The sequence below is a fragment of the Diadema setosum genome, chromosome 9 (genome assembly GCF_964275005.1).
Source record: "Diadema setosum chromosome 9, eeDiaSeto1, whole genome shotgun sequence".
NCBI classification, from domain to species: domain Eukaryota; kingdom Metazoa; phylum Echinodermata; class Echinoidea; order Diadematoida; family Diadematidae; genus Diadema; species Diadema setosum.
The window spans coordinates 3,496,433-3,516,992 of NC_092693.1; the positions used below are offsets into that span (position 1 = coordinate 3,496,433).

Genomic DNA, 20,560 nt, shown 5'->3' on the forward strand with positions numbered 1-20,560 from the left:
AGTTCGCCAGACATTCACATCGCATGTAACGCGCGCCGCGATCGGAGATCAGGTTGGGCGACGGATTTTCATCACTCTCAAAATACATTCGTAATTCACCTTTTTCCTCCGTAAAAACACAAATAATTTTAATCAAAATATATTTTACCATATGTAACAGGTGATAAAACCATTTTTAATGCGAGGATGTTTTTGATTTAGAATGGATTTCAGGTGGCAGATTAAGGGAGATTTTCAAACACGGTGACCGACAATGCCTCCTTCATTGAAGCGTATGTATAACACACACGCTAATAATATGTGGCCGGCTAGGGGCGGCGAACTAATTCAGTGCCGATATTAGTTCGCCAGCCGGACGTGCACAAGAATTACACACAAGTGGCGACCATACGGTAATTGACGTTACAAATTAAGATTTCTTTCAAAAATTGTTAGGTCAAACGTTAACACGAGGAACCTTGACCGAAAGATCAGTCTGTATCTGGTCATCAGGGATATGTTCCACAGACTGCGTCTGGCTTCAAGGATCCCCTCCACCAGTAGCCCATTGTTACATAAAGTTCTACTTCTAATGTTACTTCTCTACTTCTAACGTTACTTCTCTACGTGGATACTCAGCATCATCCAAAACTGGATATAAGATATCTATTAACGACCCACGTTAAATTTTATAGACCCATTTTCTCTAACGTTAGAATCTGAGTAACGTTACAACTAGCCCGAGCTGAGACTGGACTGTGAGAGAAGACCCCTCTCAGCTCAGTTTCATTTCCGAGCCTCAAATGAAAACACTGCATGACGCCAAATGCCTTCCCTTGTTCAGTTCTAACTCATCTACGTTAAGGACTAAAACGTAAACGGATGTTGTGCTCCGTTGGTTATACTATTCACGCATATACGGTTAAATGGCACTGGTGGGTATCACACAAACTGGGTTAAATACTTGGGCGCTAGCCTATCCTTGGTAACAGCTCACCTGTCATTAGACGGTAGGCCCTACCGGTAGTAGTCGGAGTCGGAGACGATTATTAAAATTGGCAGATGAAATACTCAGTGTGTTACAGACGTTTCGGTTTCAGTACGGAGTCCGACGCGTGTATCATCGACGGGTAGGGAGGGTACGATGTACAGCTACAGTTGTAGCTAGCTACAGGCGACGCGACACACACTCCGTCATAGCGGGATTAGCTCGAGATTCGAGATCGCCTGTCTGGCCGTGGGAAACAAATCCGATTTCCCGTAGACTGTTTCTGTATACGTTTATTGCGTAGGTGGTGCGGATACGGCGTCGATAAGAGTTCGGTACGTCTACTACACTCACGGCCGGGGATGCGCGCCCTCTTGCTTAGAGAAAGATCACTAACAACGCGACGACCACCAAACCAACCAGCCAGCGTCTCGTCGTCTGCTCATGGTGTCGAACAAGTTATTAGCGATCAGTCTAGTATCAGGCATCCGTTCCAGAGAAGGGTTTTGTTTTGATTGGGATTTTGCTTGTTTGTTTGTTTGTAGATCTCCAATATTTTATAATTTGGGGTTAGTATTATCTACTAGTACTACTTTAGACTCTAGAAAGACCTAGATAAGTTGTTTCAACATGCATGTGTTTAATACTAATAGATACATTTCAAATTTCAATTTTGTATCGAAAAGAAACAAAAACACACCCGGTAAATGACGAATTACCCAAAACACTTTACTCGTACGTCCACGGACAAATTTTGTGAACGCAACATTAAAACATTGTAGTAGCGGTTAGTCTAATGACTGCGCAGACACCACCATCTAATAACCCTGCCGCGCATTATGCGCAGGACGCTCGCTTACTAAGTAATTTAGCAGACAAACCGGTGACGCAGACGATCGTATCGGATCAGTGGTCTCAATACCAAAGATAAGCAGTACGCGTAACGTTGCTACGACGTGACTGCGATCACTAGGTGGCAGCAAAGCATTTGTCAACACTGCCTGTACTACTGCGAATGACGCTCTGCGTCTTAAAAGTGCCGAGCCGATGGAAGGCATCTCTCTTCCGACCTGCTCCACCCATTCTCCCGTGTGCATCGTTAATGGTTATTGTAAGCGGTGTACTGTTTTATTCTTTTTTTCCTATATTGTGAACGTGGCTGTAGATATTGCGGAGAGGTACCAAATCTAATTCCTTTAATGATTTCAGTATTGGCAAGGACATTCTAAATATAGTTTGTGGGGTTTTTTTTTTTTTTTGGGGGGGGGGGGTTAATGAAAATTATGCATTTTCACACTATTTTGAGTTTGAAATCATGTTAAATTTCATTATGTACACACCATTTTATCCATCACAATATTCCAAGTTGATGTTGTTGATGTTGTGCAGGTACTCATGATCATTATATACAAAATAATGCCACAGTGTCCCATGATGATGCCCAGTATACTAGTGAACACACATGTCACACAGCCACAGACACACAGCATCTCATCATTGAAGTCCTTTTGCTTCTTTTGTCATCAGCTGATAAAAAGACAATAAAGAGCGAGCAAGACATTCAAGAAAGATAACTATTTGTATCGTTCAGTGCTTACATTGTGATTATATGTGATGCGTCATCACAAAAACCATCATGTCGGGAATATATATATATATATATATATATATATATATATATATATATATATATATATATATAATTATTAGAAGAAAGAGTCTCAAGTACGCCATGGATCCAACGATTACAACAAATTTTTATTACAAAATTTTCGGTCTGCCTCAGACCTTCGTCAGTGCAAAGACAATGATGGACATCATTGTCCATCATTGTCTTTGCACTGACGAAGGTCTGAGGCAGACCGAAAATTTTGTAATAAAAATTTTTTGTAATCGTTGGATCCATGGCGTACTTGAGACTCTTTCTTCTAATAATTACAACATTCGAAGTCCAACACGTGGAAAATTCCAAGATGAACACATATATATATATATATATATATATATATATATATATATATATATATATATATATATTATAGACGATGAAGACAAACAAGTTGACATAATGCATTAGATTCCAACTTCATTTATTTGTAAACCAAATTTTCGACCCTTGCACGGATCTTCCTCAGGGTAACAGTGATATTTGTATTTGAAGCTCAGCACAGAAAAATAATAATAATAACAAAGAAACGCGCCTGGTTGTCAGCTTAGAGTTTGAGCTAGCAACCAACACGCACGGTGTTCTTAGATCAAAATTATTATTATTATTATTATTATTATTATTATTATTATTATTATTATTATTCTGCGCTGAGCTTCAAATACAAATATCACTGTTACCCTGAGGAAGATCCGTGCAAGGGTCGAAAATTTGGTTTACAAATAAATGAAGTTGGAATCTAATGCATTATGTCAACTTGTTTGTCTTCATCGTCTTCATGCTCTTATTCCAACACGCAGATAATAATACCATTATATATATATATATATATATATATATATATATATATATATATATATACAAGGTATACTTCAGTGTTTTACTGTTTGGGGGAATGCACCCTACAAACATAGCTTCTTCAGCATTCCTCCCCCCATCTCCCACATCTTCTAAACTTCAGAATGTTCTTTGTGCTTTTTCTTTCTCACACGATCATTTGTATATCCATAAATCTCATTTATCATATTTTGTAATGTTGACATATACAATTCTGTACTTATATTCTATGTGGGTAAAAAAATGTATTTACAAGTTCTGTTGGAGATGGAAAAAATGAATGAATTAATTAATGAAATATTTTGGAAGAATTGAATTGGTCCGATGTTAAGCTTTAAATTTATATCTAATTTGCCCAACTTCTTAGCAAGAAGAGTATCTTTAAAAAGAAACAATAGAAAACTGTATAGAATAGGGCGGTGGGTTGGCTCAGTCGGTAGCGCGTCTGCCTCACGATCACGCGGCCCGGGTTCGAACCCGAGTCTGGACTGAGCAATGTTGTGTGTAAACATACCGTCCCCTCTAGCAAGAGGCAAAACACTCTGTCCCTCGGATAGGACATAAAATGGAGGTCCCGTGTGTGAGAGAGTCACAGCTCATGCACGTAAAAGATCCCGCTTCATTCATTGATCGCAAAGAGCAGGGTGTCTAACCCGGTGAAGTGGTCCCACCCCACATCCAACTGGACCCCATGGAAGACCAGCTTAGTGTAGCTGAATATGGGCTATCCAGCCATCTTCACAGATGGAAAATGAGCAACAACAACAATACATTGCAAAAGTAGCTTTAACGCACTCTCCTTCCTTTTATGATCCCCAACTTTACACAGTTAATGTGATATTACACTCACTTGGTTATGTACATGTACTATATTTTCCCTTGTGGAACATAAAAGAAAATGTTGGGAAACACCAGTTCAACTCATTGTATTCATTTATTCAATTTAAGTGAACGCATCTCTTTATCCACCTGCCATATGCTTTCAATACAATAATTCAAACTCGTTGTACATTCCTCTCTTTTTTTTTTTGTAGTTCTGTAGGATATGTTACTTATTTCATCATATTTGCACTCTCAAAAAGCTCTCGATTAATAAGATTGTTTTTGATCATATCACACTGGCCCATTATGGGAGTCTGTGAGAGGTATGGTATCTCTGAGAAGGTGAACTTGAGGTAGACTCGTTCACCAGCACCCTTCCTGAGGTGTCGGGATGAAATCCATGCCGTAGAAATTCAGTCCCAACTTCTCCGCCTCATCCAGGAGGCCTTGCGTGATGGCGGGGTCGAGTGTGGGCGTGCGGGACATCACGTGGATACAGTAGTTGACCTTATTCGGAATGGATCCCAGCGTACAGGTGTACAGCAATGAGTACTCACTTCCATCCGCGTCCTCTAACATGACAGTGTAATCAGTCTTTGCACACGGACAGAGAGAGAAAGAGAGAGAGAGAGAGAGGGAGAAAGGTTGGACAATTTACACGACAACATTGAATTGCATAATAAGTTCGAATTTATTTAGATTACACATAGACATTATGTATCAAATGTAAATAACGTCACCTTTCCTAACTTAGTTTAATGTGAAACATTTTACTTGCTTAATCAACTCTTTGTTTTCTGCGCGAATTTCTCAAAAGGAATAATCTATCGCCAAACGAAATGATATGAAAAACTTATAATTCCGTACTATTTACTTTATCACTCATTTTGCCATTACACATGCACATAACATTACGATCGTCGCCCCCATAATGGTACGGGCGAACCCGATACTCAGGATCACGAAAATACCATCGTTTTACCAAAATTTCATTGAAACGGAGGCCTTTAGATTGCTTCCTATAAACAAACGCCAGATCGTTGAATGTCAAGTTTAAAACTGCAAAAGCTCTCTCTCTCTTCTAGGAGATGACCCTTAACAAATAATAATGGTAAAATGCCGGATAAAATGGCGGGTAACTTTTCAGAAAATGTTATCCTCGAACCGTCCCTAGTAAACTCCCGATTAGTGTCCCTTCGAACTCCGGGGTGACACTGTGTTATGAAAAGCATCACGGTAAACTCCGGGGGGGGGGGGGGGGGGTGTCAATATACCAACAACGTCTTGCAGACTGTTTCTAAAGTCGAGAGGCTCGAATATCCCACTACCCCCCCCCCCCCTTCCCTTGATTCAATCTCGTTGTAACGAACAAAGCAAGTGATGGAAATTATGACAATTTTATCGCTAAAATTCTCTCGTATTAACGAAATCTCGATATATCCCTAGTTGTTCCTTATATTGGAGTTGACATGTAAATCTTCTCTCTTCCTCTCTTTCTCTCTCTCTCTCTACACCCCCCCCCCACACACACACGCACGCATACCTAGAAGAAGAAAACATTGAATGCCCAAACAAATTTTTGACATACCGGATCCCATTCATCGTATTCTTCCAGCCAAAATCCAGGTGTCCCCATTTTGCGCAAGTAAGCTAGTATAAAGAAAGAAAGAAAGAAAGAAAGAACAAATAACCTCACTGGCATTGCATGCTTACACGCACAAACAAAAACAATTCACTAACCATATACACGTATATCTTACGTTATTCCGAAGGTTCGTTATTTCGAAAATTAAATGCTAGTAAGGTTCGTTAATCATTCAGAAGGATCGTCAATCCGGAAATGAAAACAAGGTGCGTACTAATGAACATTTGGTAATACGAACCTTCAAATTACAAACTGTAACCAACAACATGCTATACATGCACAGACTATTCTATGCATAGGTGGAAGAGAAATACGGAAAGTTACCACGATTCTATTCGCGAGCTATCTACGGTTAACCGAACATGCAGTTACTCGAACGAGAGTTACGCGATTAACTTTGGTACAGTTTACAAGATAAGTTCGTGTCTATTGGCATGTTAAACAATGATGTCATTTAATTGCATAGATATTTTCGTTTTATTCAAATGCTGAAATACGGCTTGTCCGTGCGTGTGTGTGTGTGTGGGGGGGGGGGGTGGGTGGTGGGTGCATGTGTGCGATGCTCAATGGCAAGGATTGTTCTTCTGCCATATACCAGCGCATTATTTACCAACATGAAACCCTGAATAATGTGCGCGTGTCCGTGTGTGTATGTATGTGGATGTTCTTTACAATTTTTTTTTATAAGTTCAGTGTTTTATAAGTTCCTGTATAAGTTGTTGTTGTTGTTGTTGTTGTCGTTGATGATGTTGTTGCTTTAAATCTGAAATCCATATACTGTAATTAGTGTAGTTATATAGTACATTGTAGGTACCTCCCGAAGCAGTCAGGTCTCCGTAGACGGACTTGTCCCTGCAGCTGTAAATGACGTCATAGTCAGTTGGAACGGATGACCTCGGGGACTGGAAGACGTTCGCTGTGGAACAGAAGCAGTCATTCTGGAAGTATTTGGCTGGACCTGGGGGCTGGATCTATAGGAGGGTCAAAATCAAAGGACAGAACAATTAATTAATATATATTCCATCTTTAAATCCACTCACCACAGATCTCCGACATTTTGATCCAAACGTTAAAAATGGACATTCTGTCAGTCGATCGACATGAATTGATTAAATTCCTAATATCTTTCTTCTAAACATTGAAATATTCATGAGATCATATTAAAAAAAAGTGATAATAATCGGCTGTGCATAAGAATTGACTACAATTCTATAAAAGTTATTTGAAGAAGAGTGGCCGTGAAATCAAGGATAGTGTGGGCAACACTAGGAGTGGCAATAAGTGACACACATTGCGTCGACACCTTTCTACATCGCAATCACTGACAACACACCCATGCTGTATAAAAACTGGCTCGCAATATCATGACAACATAAAGCGTCTTTTTTTAGTATGCATGTGCGTGTTTGTTCCTCATGGTTATGTGATCATCTTAAAGGGATCGTATAGTTTTGGTTGAGACCTTTAATTTCAGGTTTCTAACATTTTTTGGTGAGATAGTGAGAAACCTCTTAAAAGAGCATGTAATTTCATGAAAAATTCAACGTTTATTTGATGAAAATTGGTTTTGAGATGGCTGATAATATCCAAACAGAGCGATTCCGATAAAATGTGGGACCCACCTTTTATTACGATCACTTTGTTTTACTTTGTTTTTGGATGTGTCAGTCATTCCAAACTCAATTTTCATCAAATAAACTTTTAATTCCTCTTAAAATGGTATGCTCTGTACTATTTTAAAAGTGCTTTCTTGATATCTCGCAAAAAGTTAAAAGCCCACTTCTCATCTCCACCAATACTGTACCATCCCTTTAGAGTAGTGTATTCCTATATTTTCGTCAAGGCGAAAAAATACTACCAGCTGTCGAGCAAGTTTCTTTTCTCATCCCCTAAAAACAAAATCCACGGGTATCATTACGTAACAGGTTAGATTAAAAAAATGTCAACATTACGAGTATGGTATCATAGATTAAAACATGAACGAATCACTAACGGATTTGGATAATTATGCTTACAGAGACTATGGTCGACTTAAAGGAGATAGATAATGATATCAACGTTGATGGTGAAAGATGCTAGCCACCTGTCGTTCAAGATGGAGGACGATGTAGACTTACCCGGCCGATTTCGTACCAGATCCCAAGGTGATTGCTTGGTACGTAATTTGGCATGGGGTCTGGTCGGATGCATTTTGTTGGGAGGGGCAAGTTCCCTTGACCAGAGCAGACGTGAGTCAAAGTCGCCGCTATATATAGCGCCAAGGCTAGAATCTGAGGCTTTTACATTTGAAAGTGAAGTGAAATAAATGTGAAGTCCTTTCTGTCACTCATGTACACTGAGCATAGGTTGTGATTTGGTACTTTGTGTGGTGTGCCTCATGATAAATATTGGGAAATAGAATTCAGTCAATCAATCAATCAATCAATCAATCAATCAATCAATCAATCAATCAATCAATCAATCAATCAATCAACCAATTACTCCGGCAATGTTTTGAGCAATTGTGTCACGAAACTCTCATGTTTATATAATATAAATACAACATTGTTCAGATCAATAAAGTCAATCAATGGAGTGATGCAAAAAAAGGTTGTTGAAAGTAAAGTTGACGTATTTCTGCAGATGAGATATGTCATTTCTATGCAAACAGAAATAACGATTTCGTCATGGCATTGGTTGGATCGTTTTAATCTTATGTTCTTAACGCCCTCTTTCATTGCAATCTGCTATGAAATGTCTGAATCAAGTAAAACTGCCCATTTATGATATGATAAATTACATTTACATAGCACTTAATACGATCGATTCTGAGCGCATTGATACGAGACAAAGAAATATGATTGAAATACAGAATACTATTACAATATATATATATCTATATCTATATATATATATATATATATATTTAGTACGTGTACAAGTGCGAGGACTACATGATAAATTCGGCGTAGAGGAAGAACGGAGAGGAGATCGGGTTGAAGTGGAGGAGCGGAGGAACAAGACGAGAAGATACATTTGCTTGAATTAAACGTTCGATCATTTGTGGACTCAATCATTTGTGGATTTTACCAATTCTACAAAATTTAATAACACAAGCAGCTGCACGACATAGATTCTCGTGCATCTACTTTGAAGAATCATGTCTAAGTCATGAGTAGCTGCACTTGCATATATACCAAAGGGGTTATCTTTTAAGAGTGAGTTCTAATATGTCGAAAGAGAAAATACATGCTGAAGCACAAAATCAGTGTATGTAAGACAAGTAAAATAATTATTGTGGAGTCTGGCGTTTGGAAACTTACTCGTAGATTCGCTGTCATCTTCGGTGAGAAGTTTTAGCCGAGCAAGTCAACTGGAAACCGTCGTCAGAGTCAGATGACGATTTACGAACTGGAACAATGGTCGCAAAATGGCCGAATATATGGTGAGGTAGATTATTGGTTATCAGATTTATCATCAGGCTATCAGTCAAAAGAAATCCTCTGCTGATTATATTTCAGACAGTAAGAGGCTTATATCCTAGACTGTTATCTATCAAATATTGGGCACTTTAATCTGCACAGTAAGATGAGGTATTGGCATCATTAGATCTTGAAAAAGCTTCATATCGTCATTGTTTCATTTACTCTTTTTGTTGTTTAGTTTATTTTTTTTTGTGTTTGTTTGGGTTTTTTTGTTTCATTTTGTTTTGTTTTTTAGCAAAGCCACAGGGTACCTGTAATTTTGGAATATTTTGCTCTGTTTTGATCGATTATGTGTTACTGTTTTTATTTTTGTGCTAGTATCAACAATAACCCACATTTTTATGGTCGTAAAGAATTATTTTTGTTCGGAATGCCGGATATATTTTGCTTGTTTATTTATTGAACAAAATAAAACTTCACATAATGATAAAGCATATAAATCAAAAGTATAACCTTCTCAGAAATGTGTGCAAAATGGCAAATCTGAGCTGTATATTATGAAAGTATTTGAAACTGAATCCTCACTGGAAAGCCGATTTAATCATTTTTCGATCACTTCCGACAATGAAACTGATATGATATAGTCTTCAAGTATAGTTCTTTATTCATTTGTATGTCGGATTAGTGCAAAGACATGTAAAGCCGAGTAATTGTGATTTTATTTCATAATTTTTTTTTTTTTTTGCGCAATATTCATTTGCGAATCACCTTGTCTGTACTAGTATGTACTGCTCATCTTATATAACTAAGGATGGCGAAAAGAAATTACCATCTTAAAGACACATTTTCCTTAAAAAGTGTATGCAATGACACATGAATCGCTTGTTTTCCTATCTCTGAAGCAGCTTCAGTTTAGCACATACTTCAAATATTTTTTTTCGTGTGGCAGCATCGGACATGGATCCAACGGAACAAGACTGTTGTGACTCCATCCCGTGAACATCCTGTTAACAAAAGCTAACAAAATTTGACAGTGACACAAAAGGTCCGTGCTTTTATTTCTCGCTGAGAATAACAGTTTGATAGAAATTGCAATGTGAGGAGCATTATCATTTGTGCAGAAAATGTAAAAAAACAAAACAAAACAAAACAAAACAATGGGAGTGCAAGATATTAATCGTGCTTTGGAATTTGACATTGTTTTCGTCTCTTGAAAGGCCGATACTGTGCTTTATGATACAATCCAAACAGTGAGGAAGGCCAAGTTATGTAATCAAACATCGGCAAAGCAAACCTAGTCACGTGAAGTCACACACCATCTCATTTTATTGAGTGCGTGACATGTATATGATAGACAAAAATGTAATTTTATGTACACAATGTGATAACTGCAGATGGCAGAAAGTCTGGGGAAGGGGGGGGGGAGGGAGGGAGGCTGCAGTAAGTTGGAAGAAAAAGGAAGGACTGTTTGTCAGAAATATTTACTATTATTTTATTAAAACATCTGGGTATACACAGTGAGGAACACACTTGCCTAACCATTTCAATGACGCAAAGTGAAAAAAAAAAAACACGAACAAAGCAAAACAAAAACAAGTAGCAGAGTGTGAAGAAAGCTTCTGTCATTTTTGTTCGTCCATCAAAAGAAGGTCCCACCGAGATTTGAACTCGGATCGCGAGATTCAGAGTCTCGAGTGCTAACCATTACACCATGGGACCGTTGTATAAATAGGATGGAGTTCTTCTTGTTGTGACCTGTCACACTCTCACACACACAGACACAAAGACACACAGACACACACAACACACAGACACACACTTCCCCTCTCTCTTGAGCTCTCCCTCTCCCTGTCTATCTCTCTCCCTATATCTCTGCACTTATGAAAATCTATCCATCTATCTACCTATCTATCTATCTATCTATCCATCTATCTATTATCTATTTATATCTCCACATTGTGCTTCATAGATAGATATCTAGATAGTATCTCTATATTTATTTACCGTATCTATTCTATTCACATATGTTACATTTGTGTATATATATATATATATATATATATATATATATATATATATACACCCACACCCACACACACACACACACACACACACACACACTTTTGTAAATAATATCTTTAATTAGAATTCCGTTTGATGTCACCGTCGTTTTCACAATGAAACGAATACTAACATTCAACGTTATCAACGTAATCAAACTGAAAAAAAAAAACCACTTCCTCTTAATCGTACAAGATATGCAAATGAAATAACAGCATAACATGCAAGCCTGCTAATAGTATAAAATCGACAAATAACAGGAAAAACATGGCATGAGAGCCTCAGTAAATTAAAATCTAATAAAACATTCTTGAATTTATTAAAACGATTTTTTTTTATTACATCAAAAATCATAACCCATGTCCCTAAATCCACCACACACATACACACACGATATATATATATATATATATATATATATATATATATATATATATATATACACATATATATATCTATATCTATATATATATATATACATATATATATATGTATATATATATATATATATACATATATATATTTATATGTATATGTATATGTGTATATATATATATATATATATATATATATATATATATATATATATATATATATATATATATACATATGGAGGTATCGTACTCAGTAATAGTTTGACGTAGCAGATTTCTCCCATCATGGGGATTGTCATAACTTTGATACCATGGTATTATATCATTCGTTTCCCCTATCATTCAGAATGGCTGTCCATTGGGTCTTTGTTTTCATTCTCTTACTCCAAGGAAATGTTCTGGACGCGTTGTTGTTTAGAACTTGAGGCAAACTTCATCTCCGGCTATTGCCTGCCTGCAGGCAGTCAGTTATATTGTGGCGTCATATTTTGGAGTGAGTAATTGATCGGACAATTTTGTAATGACCTGTTTCACAGACCTGAGAACCCTCACTGTAGATCTTTACTCTACTGAGTCAGTTGTAAACCGTGATAGTATCGGGTGCTGTTCGTTATTCCGAAGGTTCGATATTCCGAAGGTTCGTTATTCCGAAGGTTCGTTAATCCGAAACACACAAATTCCCTATACCTAGAGGTTCGTTAATCCGAAAATGAAAAAGGGTTCGTTACTTAGTAATCCGAACATTTTGTGGCGTTATTCCGAAGGTTCGTTATTCCGAAGATTTGTGAATCCGAAAATGAAATTCGGAAAAACGAACCTTCGGAATAACGAATCTTCGGACTGAAGAGCCTTCGGAATAACGAACCTTCGGAATAACGAGCTGTAACCGTCTGTATCTATGGGTAATCATTCCAAAAGAAAAAAAAATGAGCTAAAATGGAATATCATTTTATTGAACTACGCTTGCATACTCTTTCAGTCAGAACAAATCTAACGCATTGTGAAAGTTCTTGTTTCAGCCTTACGAAGCATTTCCGGGCCTTGTTGAAATTGTCTAAATAACTAGAGCAAAATCAGCCTTAGAATCACGTAGGTTTCATCAGACTTGGACCTCAAGTAAGAAAATATCAAAGTTTCCTCATGTTTTCTTAGCTCACTGATACGATAAACGAAAACCACGCATACACTGATATTTGCGGAGGTGATACTAGTAATAACGATATCATCATCTCATAAATTTTACTCTGAGCAGTAATCTTCACTAAATTTCTCTCTCTTGTTTGACACGGAATTGAAATCAAAGAAAAACATCCTTCGCATATCATAACTTAAAAAAAAATCTTATGTCTGATTTTGATTCAACCGTTATCATTCTGTTCATCAGATTTTACTCTGTCTCTATATTCGCTGAAGTCAAATGAAGAACTTGACGTTAAATAAACTGCACTTTATCTGTTCGGCATCAGCACCGCCAACGTAAGGGATTCCAGGTTTGGCAATAGCCAGCTTCTTCCGCAGGGGTAAATCGAGGCATGTATACGATGATCTCTTCTAGTGAAGACTTCAGTATAATGCCATGCACTACCATATCAGATACCACCGGCTATAGTCGCCTCTCGAACGCAATCCTTATTAAAACAAAACATAGCAGTAACTTGGATTGCTCTACTTATGAAGAAAATACTGGCATTCAGATATTTACAAGCTATATATGCAGTTCCTTCATAAATCTTTGTCATTTATATTAATGTTGAATTTGACGATTTACCAGAACAGCGTATTTCAAATGCAAAAGGTGTTAGGAGGGACAAAAAGAAAAGAAAAGAAAAGTAAAGAAAAGAAAAGAAAAGAAAAGAAAGGAGCCTTATTTTGAAATGCAGGGAAAGTGATTTTATTGAAAGCTGTATAGCAAACAACTCAAGATATCAATGAACAAAACTAACTTTTCTTCTGTTTTATCTTTGTAATGTCATTCTGTCATTATATACTTGGCAGAGGAGATGACATAAATTATCGAAAATGGAACGGTCAGTGTAATATCTTTTTCGTAGTTCAGATATAAAGACTTATTAAGACTTCAAATCAATGACAAGTCCCCAAATCAATCGCAACTTGCATTGCAGCTCTCAATAAACTTGTGATTGATTTCTATCACAAGTCTTTATAAGACAGGGCCCAGAGAATTCTGACCATTGTCTCACTTCACAGAAAACAAAATTCACTGTTTGACTAGATACTCATTGTGCTGAGCACTGAACCAATTCCACGGTGAATCATGTATGTCGCCCTCTCTTGGTGGCCACTTAGGCCTTGACAGCTGATTTTAGCGGTACGTACGTTACGGTAACAGGGTTTACTGTGTGGATGTGCAATTCCTATACCTAGTTGGAACTGTGGATCGTAACGAGTGTTTCGCCTGTGATATCTGAGGAAAACATTGACACTTCCGGTGTAGATTTGCCGGATTTAAGACCAGATAGCCGGTAAGATCTAATATTGTTCACAGTTTATCGTTATTTCTGACTCATTTTATTGCCAGGCCTTGACATATTACTTAAATTATCTGGCGATAAAAGCAGATAAATTCTCCGTATTTTTAGAGCATACTGTCTGTATCGCGGTGGAGTCCCCTCCGCCGACCGCGAAGCAGGTGAAATCACAGCGGGCCTGCCGCGAAGGCTGCAGTCAGTGTAGTAGCCCAGAGTTTCGGCTCGCCCTCCCCTTCCGTTCTAGAAGTAGAACAGTCAACGTAACTATTCTGTTGGAGTTGGATTCGTTTGAGATTATCGTTTGGAATAATCATATTTACAATTTCTCCTCATGCACATGTGAAAAGGCTTGAGACCAGACTGTGTTGTAGAAAATTTTGCCTCATTTACAACTGTATTTGTCATTTTTCTTGTGGATAGCACTGATCCATGGATTTATGGAATGATGTGAAATGTTGTTGATGACAACACAGGTCAGCAGATCATGATTGCCCGAAGTCGCAAAGATAACCATACCAGTATACATTCTTCATTTTTGAAAAACTGTAGATACACTTGTTGATAAAGTCTATGTATGCATATCGGCATTTGCACCAGGTTCGACCTCCGTGCCAAGGTTCGACCACGCGCAAGGGTAGTAAAAGGCCCATAGGCCTACATCGTTTCTACAGTACATGTAGCAGGCGGTCAAATTTTGGACATTGCTGTGGTCAAATTATTGGCAGATTGCGTAAGAAAACTGCACACCATTTCTTCATTTTTATCTGTTATGGCTTCTTCTTGAAGTTTGATCTGTGAGTTTTGATTTATCAAGGCATTTGCGGCTGAAGGAAAGGATTAAAGGCATCATTAGAAAGCAATCACAACCATGAGACACCAAAAAAAAGAAAGAAAAAAAAGCCCACTTAAAAGACCAATTGTATACTATATAAGTCCTGTAAAACACTAGGCAGAGAAGGATAAGTGCCTTTTGATGACGGCAGTATCGCAATTGTCGGTGCACTTACATTCTGTAAATAAAGGACCTGACAAATTTGTTTACCTTGCTCTTTCCCAATGAGCCACCAAGGCTGAGATTTATATTAGGTACGCTTGAAGCAGTTTCTAGTTGAAAAGAAGAGGAAAGAAAGAGAAAATAGAGTGGCAATTTTGGTATTTTCAGGTAATGATACACAGTTTAGCCAAATCATATCCACCAAGTCCCTATTCATTGTGTTTATAGCCCTATTTCTTGCTAATAGTAATGGAACACGAGTGGGAATGCCCAAAGGAAATAAAGCATTTTGGTACTTAGTAGTGTTTCATGCGATATGCTACAGTCTTATCCCCTCCCCCCCCCCCCCCATGATATTCTATGCCTTTGTTTCTGACAAATTGATTCACTCTGTAGTGCTTAGGTTGATGAGAGTGTGCTACAATGTAGGGTCAACACACTTTTGTAATACAATCTTGAGTTAGTCATCAGCAAGTAAATGAATTGGTTTGTTGTTGTTGACAAAGAACATAGTGTTGCATGAGAAAATCAGCTGTGAATTCTAGATGTCAGTTTTCATGTTGATATGCATGTAGGTAGTAAAATAGATCTGTGTGTTAAAGTTCTAGTTGTTTCACTGCCGTTGAAGAGAGGGATATAAAAGATAGCCAAAGACTGGAATTTGTGTCTTGTGTTCAGTTCTAAATGTCATGTACTGTGCCAATTTATACAGTGTCATATACTAAGTACATTGTACATGTAGCTGGAATTTGAATTGTTTTGTAATATCTTATTGAAATGCAGCATTTCTACCAACTATATTATTTAAGCAAGAATAACATAGAAAGGTATGTTATTGATGGGCATGTTAGAAAAGGTAAAGAAATGGAGTACCTTACCATACTACGTTATTATTGATTTACCACAATATCAGCCATAGAAATGGCTCATGCCTATTCTGAAATATGGAGTTTCAGAATGCAGTGTCTGTGTCTAGTTTCAGTATTGATAAACAGTGCTGCACATTCTTTACAATAATTACTCAGACAAAGTACAGTGGGAAGCTTTGCCCTATCACTGGACTTTAACCCCCTTCCCATTATGACTTCCTGTATAAGTACCGTGTACACTGTAGCGTGTACACTGTACCGTGTACACTGTACCTTAAATAAGGAAAAGGTAACCTTTAAGTTAGCACTGTGTAAGTACAGTGTACACTGTACCTTAAATAAGAAAAAGGTAACCTTTACGTTAGCAATGTTAATTGTCAAAATATATGTTTTGTAAAGTTAACTTGTGTTAACTTTTGCTAACTTCTTGTGGGCTATTTATTGTATAATAGTGTGAAATGAGACAATTTGGTCAGTCCACGTTACGTACATACCACTAATTCAAGAAATGGTATAAAACACAGTGTTCGACAGAATTTTAGGGCTGTTCTTATCTTTTCTAATTGATATCAGGCCATTTGGTTGAAAAGCAAATTTTCCATGAGATTTTATTATTTGACCTTCATATGTTATGTACGTAGATGTCAGTCTAGCATTACATACATGTATGTTTGCCTGAAATGTTCATTTTGGCTTTAAAAAATCAATTTTTTTTTTTAATTTTTTTTTTAATGGAACGATTAAAGGGATGGTACAGTATTGGTGGAGATGAGAATTGGGCTTTTAACTTTTTGAGAGATATCAAGAAAACACTTATGAAATAGTACAGAGCATACCATTTTAAGAGGAATTCAAAGTTTATTTGATGAAAATCGAGTTTGGAACATGACTGAAACATCCAAAAACAAAGTAAAACAAAGCAATTGTGATAAAGTGTGGGTCCCACACTTATTAGAATCGCTCTGTTTTGGATATCTCAGCAATTTCAAAACCAATTTTCATTAAATAAACGTTGAATTCCTCATGGAATTACATGCTCTTTCATATTTCATGGGAGGCTTCTCATTATCTCATCAAAAAATTTTAGAAACCTGAAATTAGGTCTCAACCGAAACTATACGCTCCCTTTAAAATGAATTGAATTGAATTGAATTGATTCCTTGTTTAAAGCAAGTTTGGGGCAAAGATTTCTCTCATTAGAGTTTTCAGAAAGATCATATTGTATTGGAAAGAAATGCATATTGGACATCCCTGAAATGTACCCTTCTACTGTGGAAATACCCACAAACAATGAATAAATAGATATACAAACCATTGTATATATCACAGCTTGAGGAGTGCTTATAAATGTTATATTTTCTTCTTCTCGAGCCAGGGTATCAAAATGTCAGAATTGGATTGTCTTACTCTAATGATGGCTGCATTGTAATGTGCAAGAGGACAATTCTTCCAGATCTTCTTGGATGCTCCCAAGAAGTTGTTGATGTCAATACAGATAAGATTGAATTTACATAGGTGTTATGGAACCATTCATTCCCTAACCAGTATGTATGCATTGTAGTATAGGTTTTTAATCATCTTGTCCATGGATGTACTATGTACTTCTTGGTTGATATCGAAGTAAGTGTTTTAGCTGTTTGTGTGACACATGACCACCAGTTGCAGTTGTTATACAACTTACGGTCAGAATTAAGACAATTCAGTATATAATGTCATTGTCACATTGTGTTGTGGCATCATGATCTGCATTTGCCTATTGTCAGGACTGGAGAAGACTACATTTTTCACACTTTCAGGGCAGGGTAGAGTGCATATTTACAATGTATGTAGTTGTATCTTGCTTCATTTCAGATTTGTTGTTCTTTTCTAATTTTGATAGACTAAATGCAAGTTCATACATTGTACATGATAAATGAGTTTTCACAAGCCAGTGGTTTCTTAGCCCTGCGTGCAGTCCCTGTGGAGAAGTGTGTAGTGCCAATGAGTTTTACCCTTGTTTTCAGGATGTCGTAAGAAGCATATTGTTCAAGATATGGATCATGCGTTCATGCAGCCTGTTACATGAAGCTTTAGTCTCAGGGTTATGAGTGCTATGGTGCTTGTACACACAATATACAGGATGTACGCACATACAAGTGTACATGCATCACTTGGTGTACAATAGGAACAATGCACATGCTCCACATTGTGACTACCAACACTTCCTTCCGCACTACTGTTTTGTGGAAGTTGCGTCTAAATAAATGTCTGGTGTGGGGGGCGGGGGGCGGGGAGGGGATAAAAAGAGATAAGGGGAGAACCCCAATGTTCCCTCTACTTTTCTTTATTATCATTTTTTTATCAAATGATTTAAGGACATATCATACTTCCAAGTTTGATGAGTCATCTATTGCTGGAGGGAGGGGTGGGGGGGGGGGGGGGGGTAATTGTCCGAGACCTACTGAGTGTACCCCCTCTATCTCCTTTTTTCTTCATATGTAACATGAATGTTTTGTGCCATATCCTTATATGGTCTTTTTCATGCTTATCTACTGTATGCTCCGCCTTCCCCATGAATGATTATAACCCTATTTTATAGGGACTGTACAGTACTGGTTGAGGTGAGGATTCAGCTTGTAACGTTTTGTGAGATATTCAGAAACCACTCTATGAAATGTTAAAGAGCATACAATTCCAAAGGGAATCAAAAGTTTATTTGATGAAAATCGGTTTTTAAATGACTGAGATATCAGAAAACAAGGTAAAACAAAGAGATCCTAATAAAAGTTGTGGCCTGTCAATTGTATTAGGATTGTTTTTTTTTTTGATATATCAGCCGTTTCAGGACTAATTTCATCAAATAAACGTTGAATCCTTCTTGAAATTACATGCTCTTTCATATTTCATAAGAGGTTTCTTATTTCACCAAAAAATGTTTTAAATCTGCCGTTAGGTCTTGACCAAAACTATACGATCCCTTCAATAACAGACCAAACCACGATGACTATTCATTTGTTTTAATAGTTTTATGTTCTGATTGTTTAATGTGACTGTTTGTTTAATGTTGACTTAAGCACAGGAGTGGAATGCATTCTTTCAAATGGGTGGAGGGCCCTGTAGCTTGAGAAGAGGTTATGAGCAGATTAGAAGAGCGTAATTACTACGTGTACATTGCTATTTGTGGACATACAAAACTACATGCTATGCACCCTTGTTTGTGAAATGCCAAATATTGTGTACAGTTTTTACTTGTATGTCTCCATGTGCAATTATACTTTTGGCTCTATAGTGTATTTATGTGACTGCTGTAGAAAAGTGAACTGGAATTATTGTACTGCGTGGATGTTTGGTTCGAAGTGATGCAGTCTTGCGGACTGAGGGCTGCCACGTCTAATGCGAGAACCAGACCCCTGTCCTTTCACCCGTTGAAGAGGGATTAGACGGGCTGCCGTTATGTTGCAATTTGCTAAACACATGACTTTGTCTCCCTGCAGACTACCACATGACTGATGGAAGAGTGGTGACTGGGAGTCGTGAAGCAAGGAAAGAAGAAACAATAACAAAACAATGGCATACAGAGGGGTAAGTTACAATCCTCAATCCTGTTACTTTTCTTCTTTTTTTTGTTTTTGTTTTTTGGTGCATAGATATCTGTCAAACATGATTTCATTTGTGTGTGGGTGTGTGTGTGTGTGTGTGTGATTCTTTGTCACCATCTGTTGTATAGAATTCAGATGGAATCAACAAGAACATTGTGGATGATATCATTGGAAGTGGAATGTTGATGGATGAGTGAGGTATACCCGGTAAAACAATAGAAATGAACTGTCAGGAGGGGGAGAAAGAGGAAGAGTTTTAAGTGAGAGATTGCATTTGTTTTTTGTATGATATATTATTTGTGTGTGTGTGTATGTGTGTGTGTGTATGTGTGTGTGTGTGTGTGTGTGTGTGTGTGGTGTGTGTGTGTATGTGTGTGAGTGCTGAAAGAATGCTAATGATAATGAATGATAATGATAAGTTTGCCATGTTTTGCCATGTTTTGCTTTGCCTGTTACAGACCATGAATGGATTGTTCTCCACCTGGTAAATCCCAATACAGTACCTGCATAATATGTGGGAATATGATACTGCCATGAAATTTAGCAGAGTTAATCAAGGTTTGACAGAAGTGAGAAGGACAATAAACTTGAGCAAAGACAATGTAATTAACAACACACATGCAGCTTCTCCAATGACATCATTCCTCTTGAGGTTAAGTGAACTGTGAAGCAGTTGTTTTGACTCCATACATGAGGCTTTTTTATGACTCACTGTAGAACAAGATATATTCGCGACATGAAATTTTTGCAAATTGGAGCCGATGGCCTTTTTCGTGCCGTGAAATTTTTGTGAATTGCCACTGGCATTCAATGCATACAGTGCAGACAAGAACTTTTGCGTGCATTTCAATTTA

The 20,560-nt window shown here is 37.5% G+C and overlaps 2 protein-coding genes and 1 non-coding gene across 3 annotated transcripts in view; 1 reads left to right on the forward strand and 2 right to left on the reverse strand.

Moving 5' to 3' along the window:
- Window positions 1-1,086, reverse strand: part of LOC140232473 (uncharacterized) — an 81,584-nt gene extending 80,498 nt beyond the window's left edge. The window contains exon 1 of the mRNA XM_072312565.1: window positions 977-1,086. The gene's annotated coding sequence lies outside the window, so the exon portion shown is untranslated. The remainder of the gene's footprint in view (window positions 1-976) is intronic.
- A 9,902-nt stretch (window positions 1,087-10,988) lies between these two features.
- On the reverse strand, window positions 10,989-11,060 carry Trnaq-cug (transfer RNA glutamine (anticodon CUG)). Its single transcript has one exon. It is a non-coding gene; the product is annotated as a tRNA-Gln (tRNA).
- An 8,537-nt stretch (window positions 11,061-19,597) lies between these two features.
- LOC140233520 (breast cancer anti-estrogen resistance protein 1-like) overlaps window positions 19,598-20,560 on the forward strand; it is a 112,765-nt gene continuing 111,802 nt past the window's right edge. Inside the window, exon 1 of the mRNA XM_072313640.1 lies at window positions 19,598-19,689. Within this exon, the coding sequence (XP_072169741.1) occupies window positions 19,675-19,689 (15 nt within the window). The 5' untranslated portion in view covers window positions 19,598-19,674. The remainder of the gene's footprint in view (window positions 19,690-20,560) is intronic.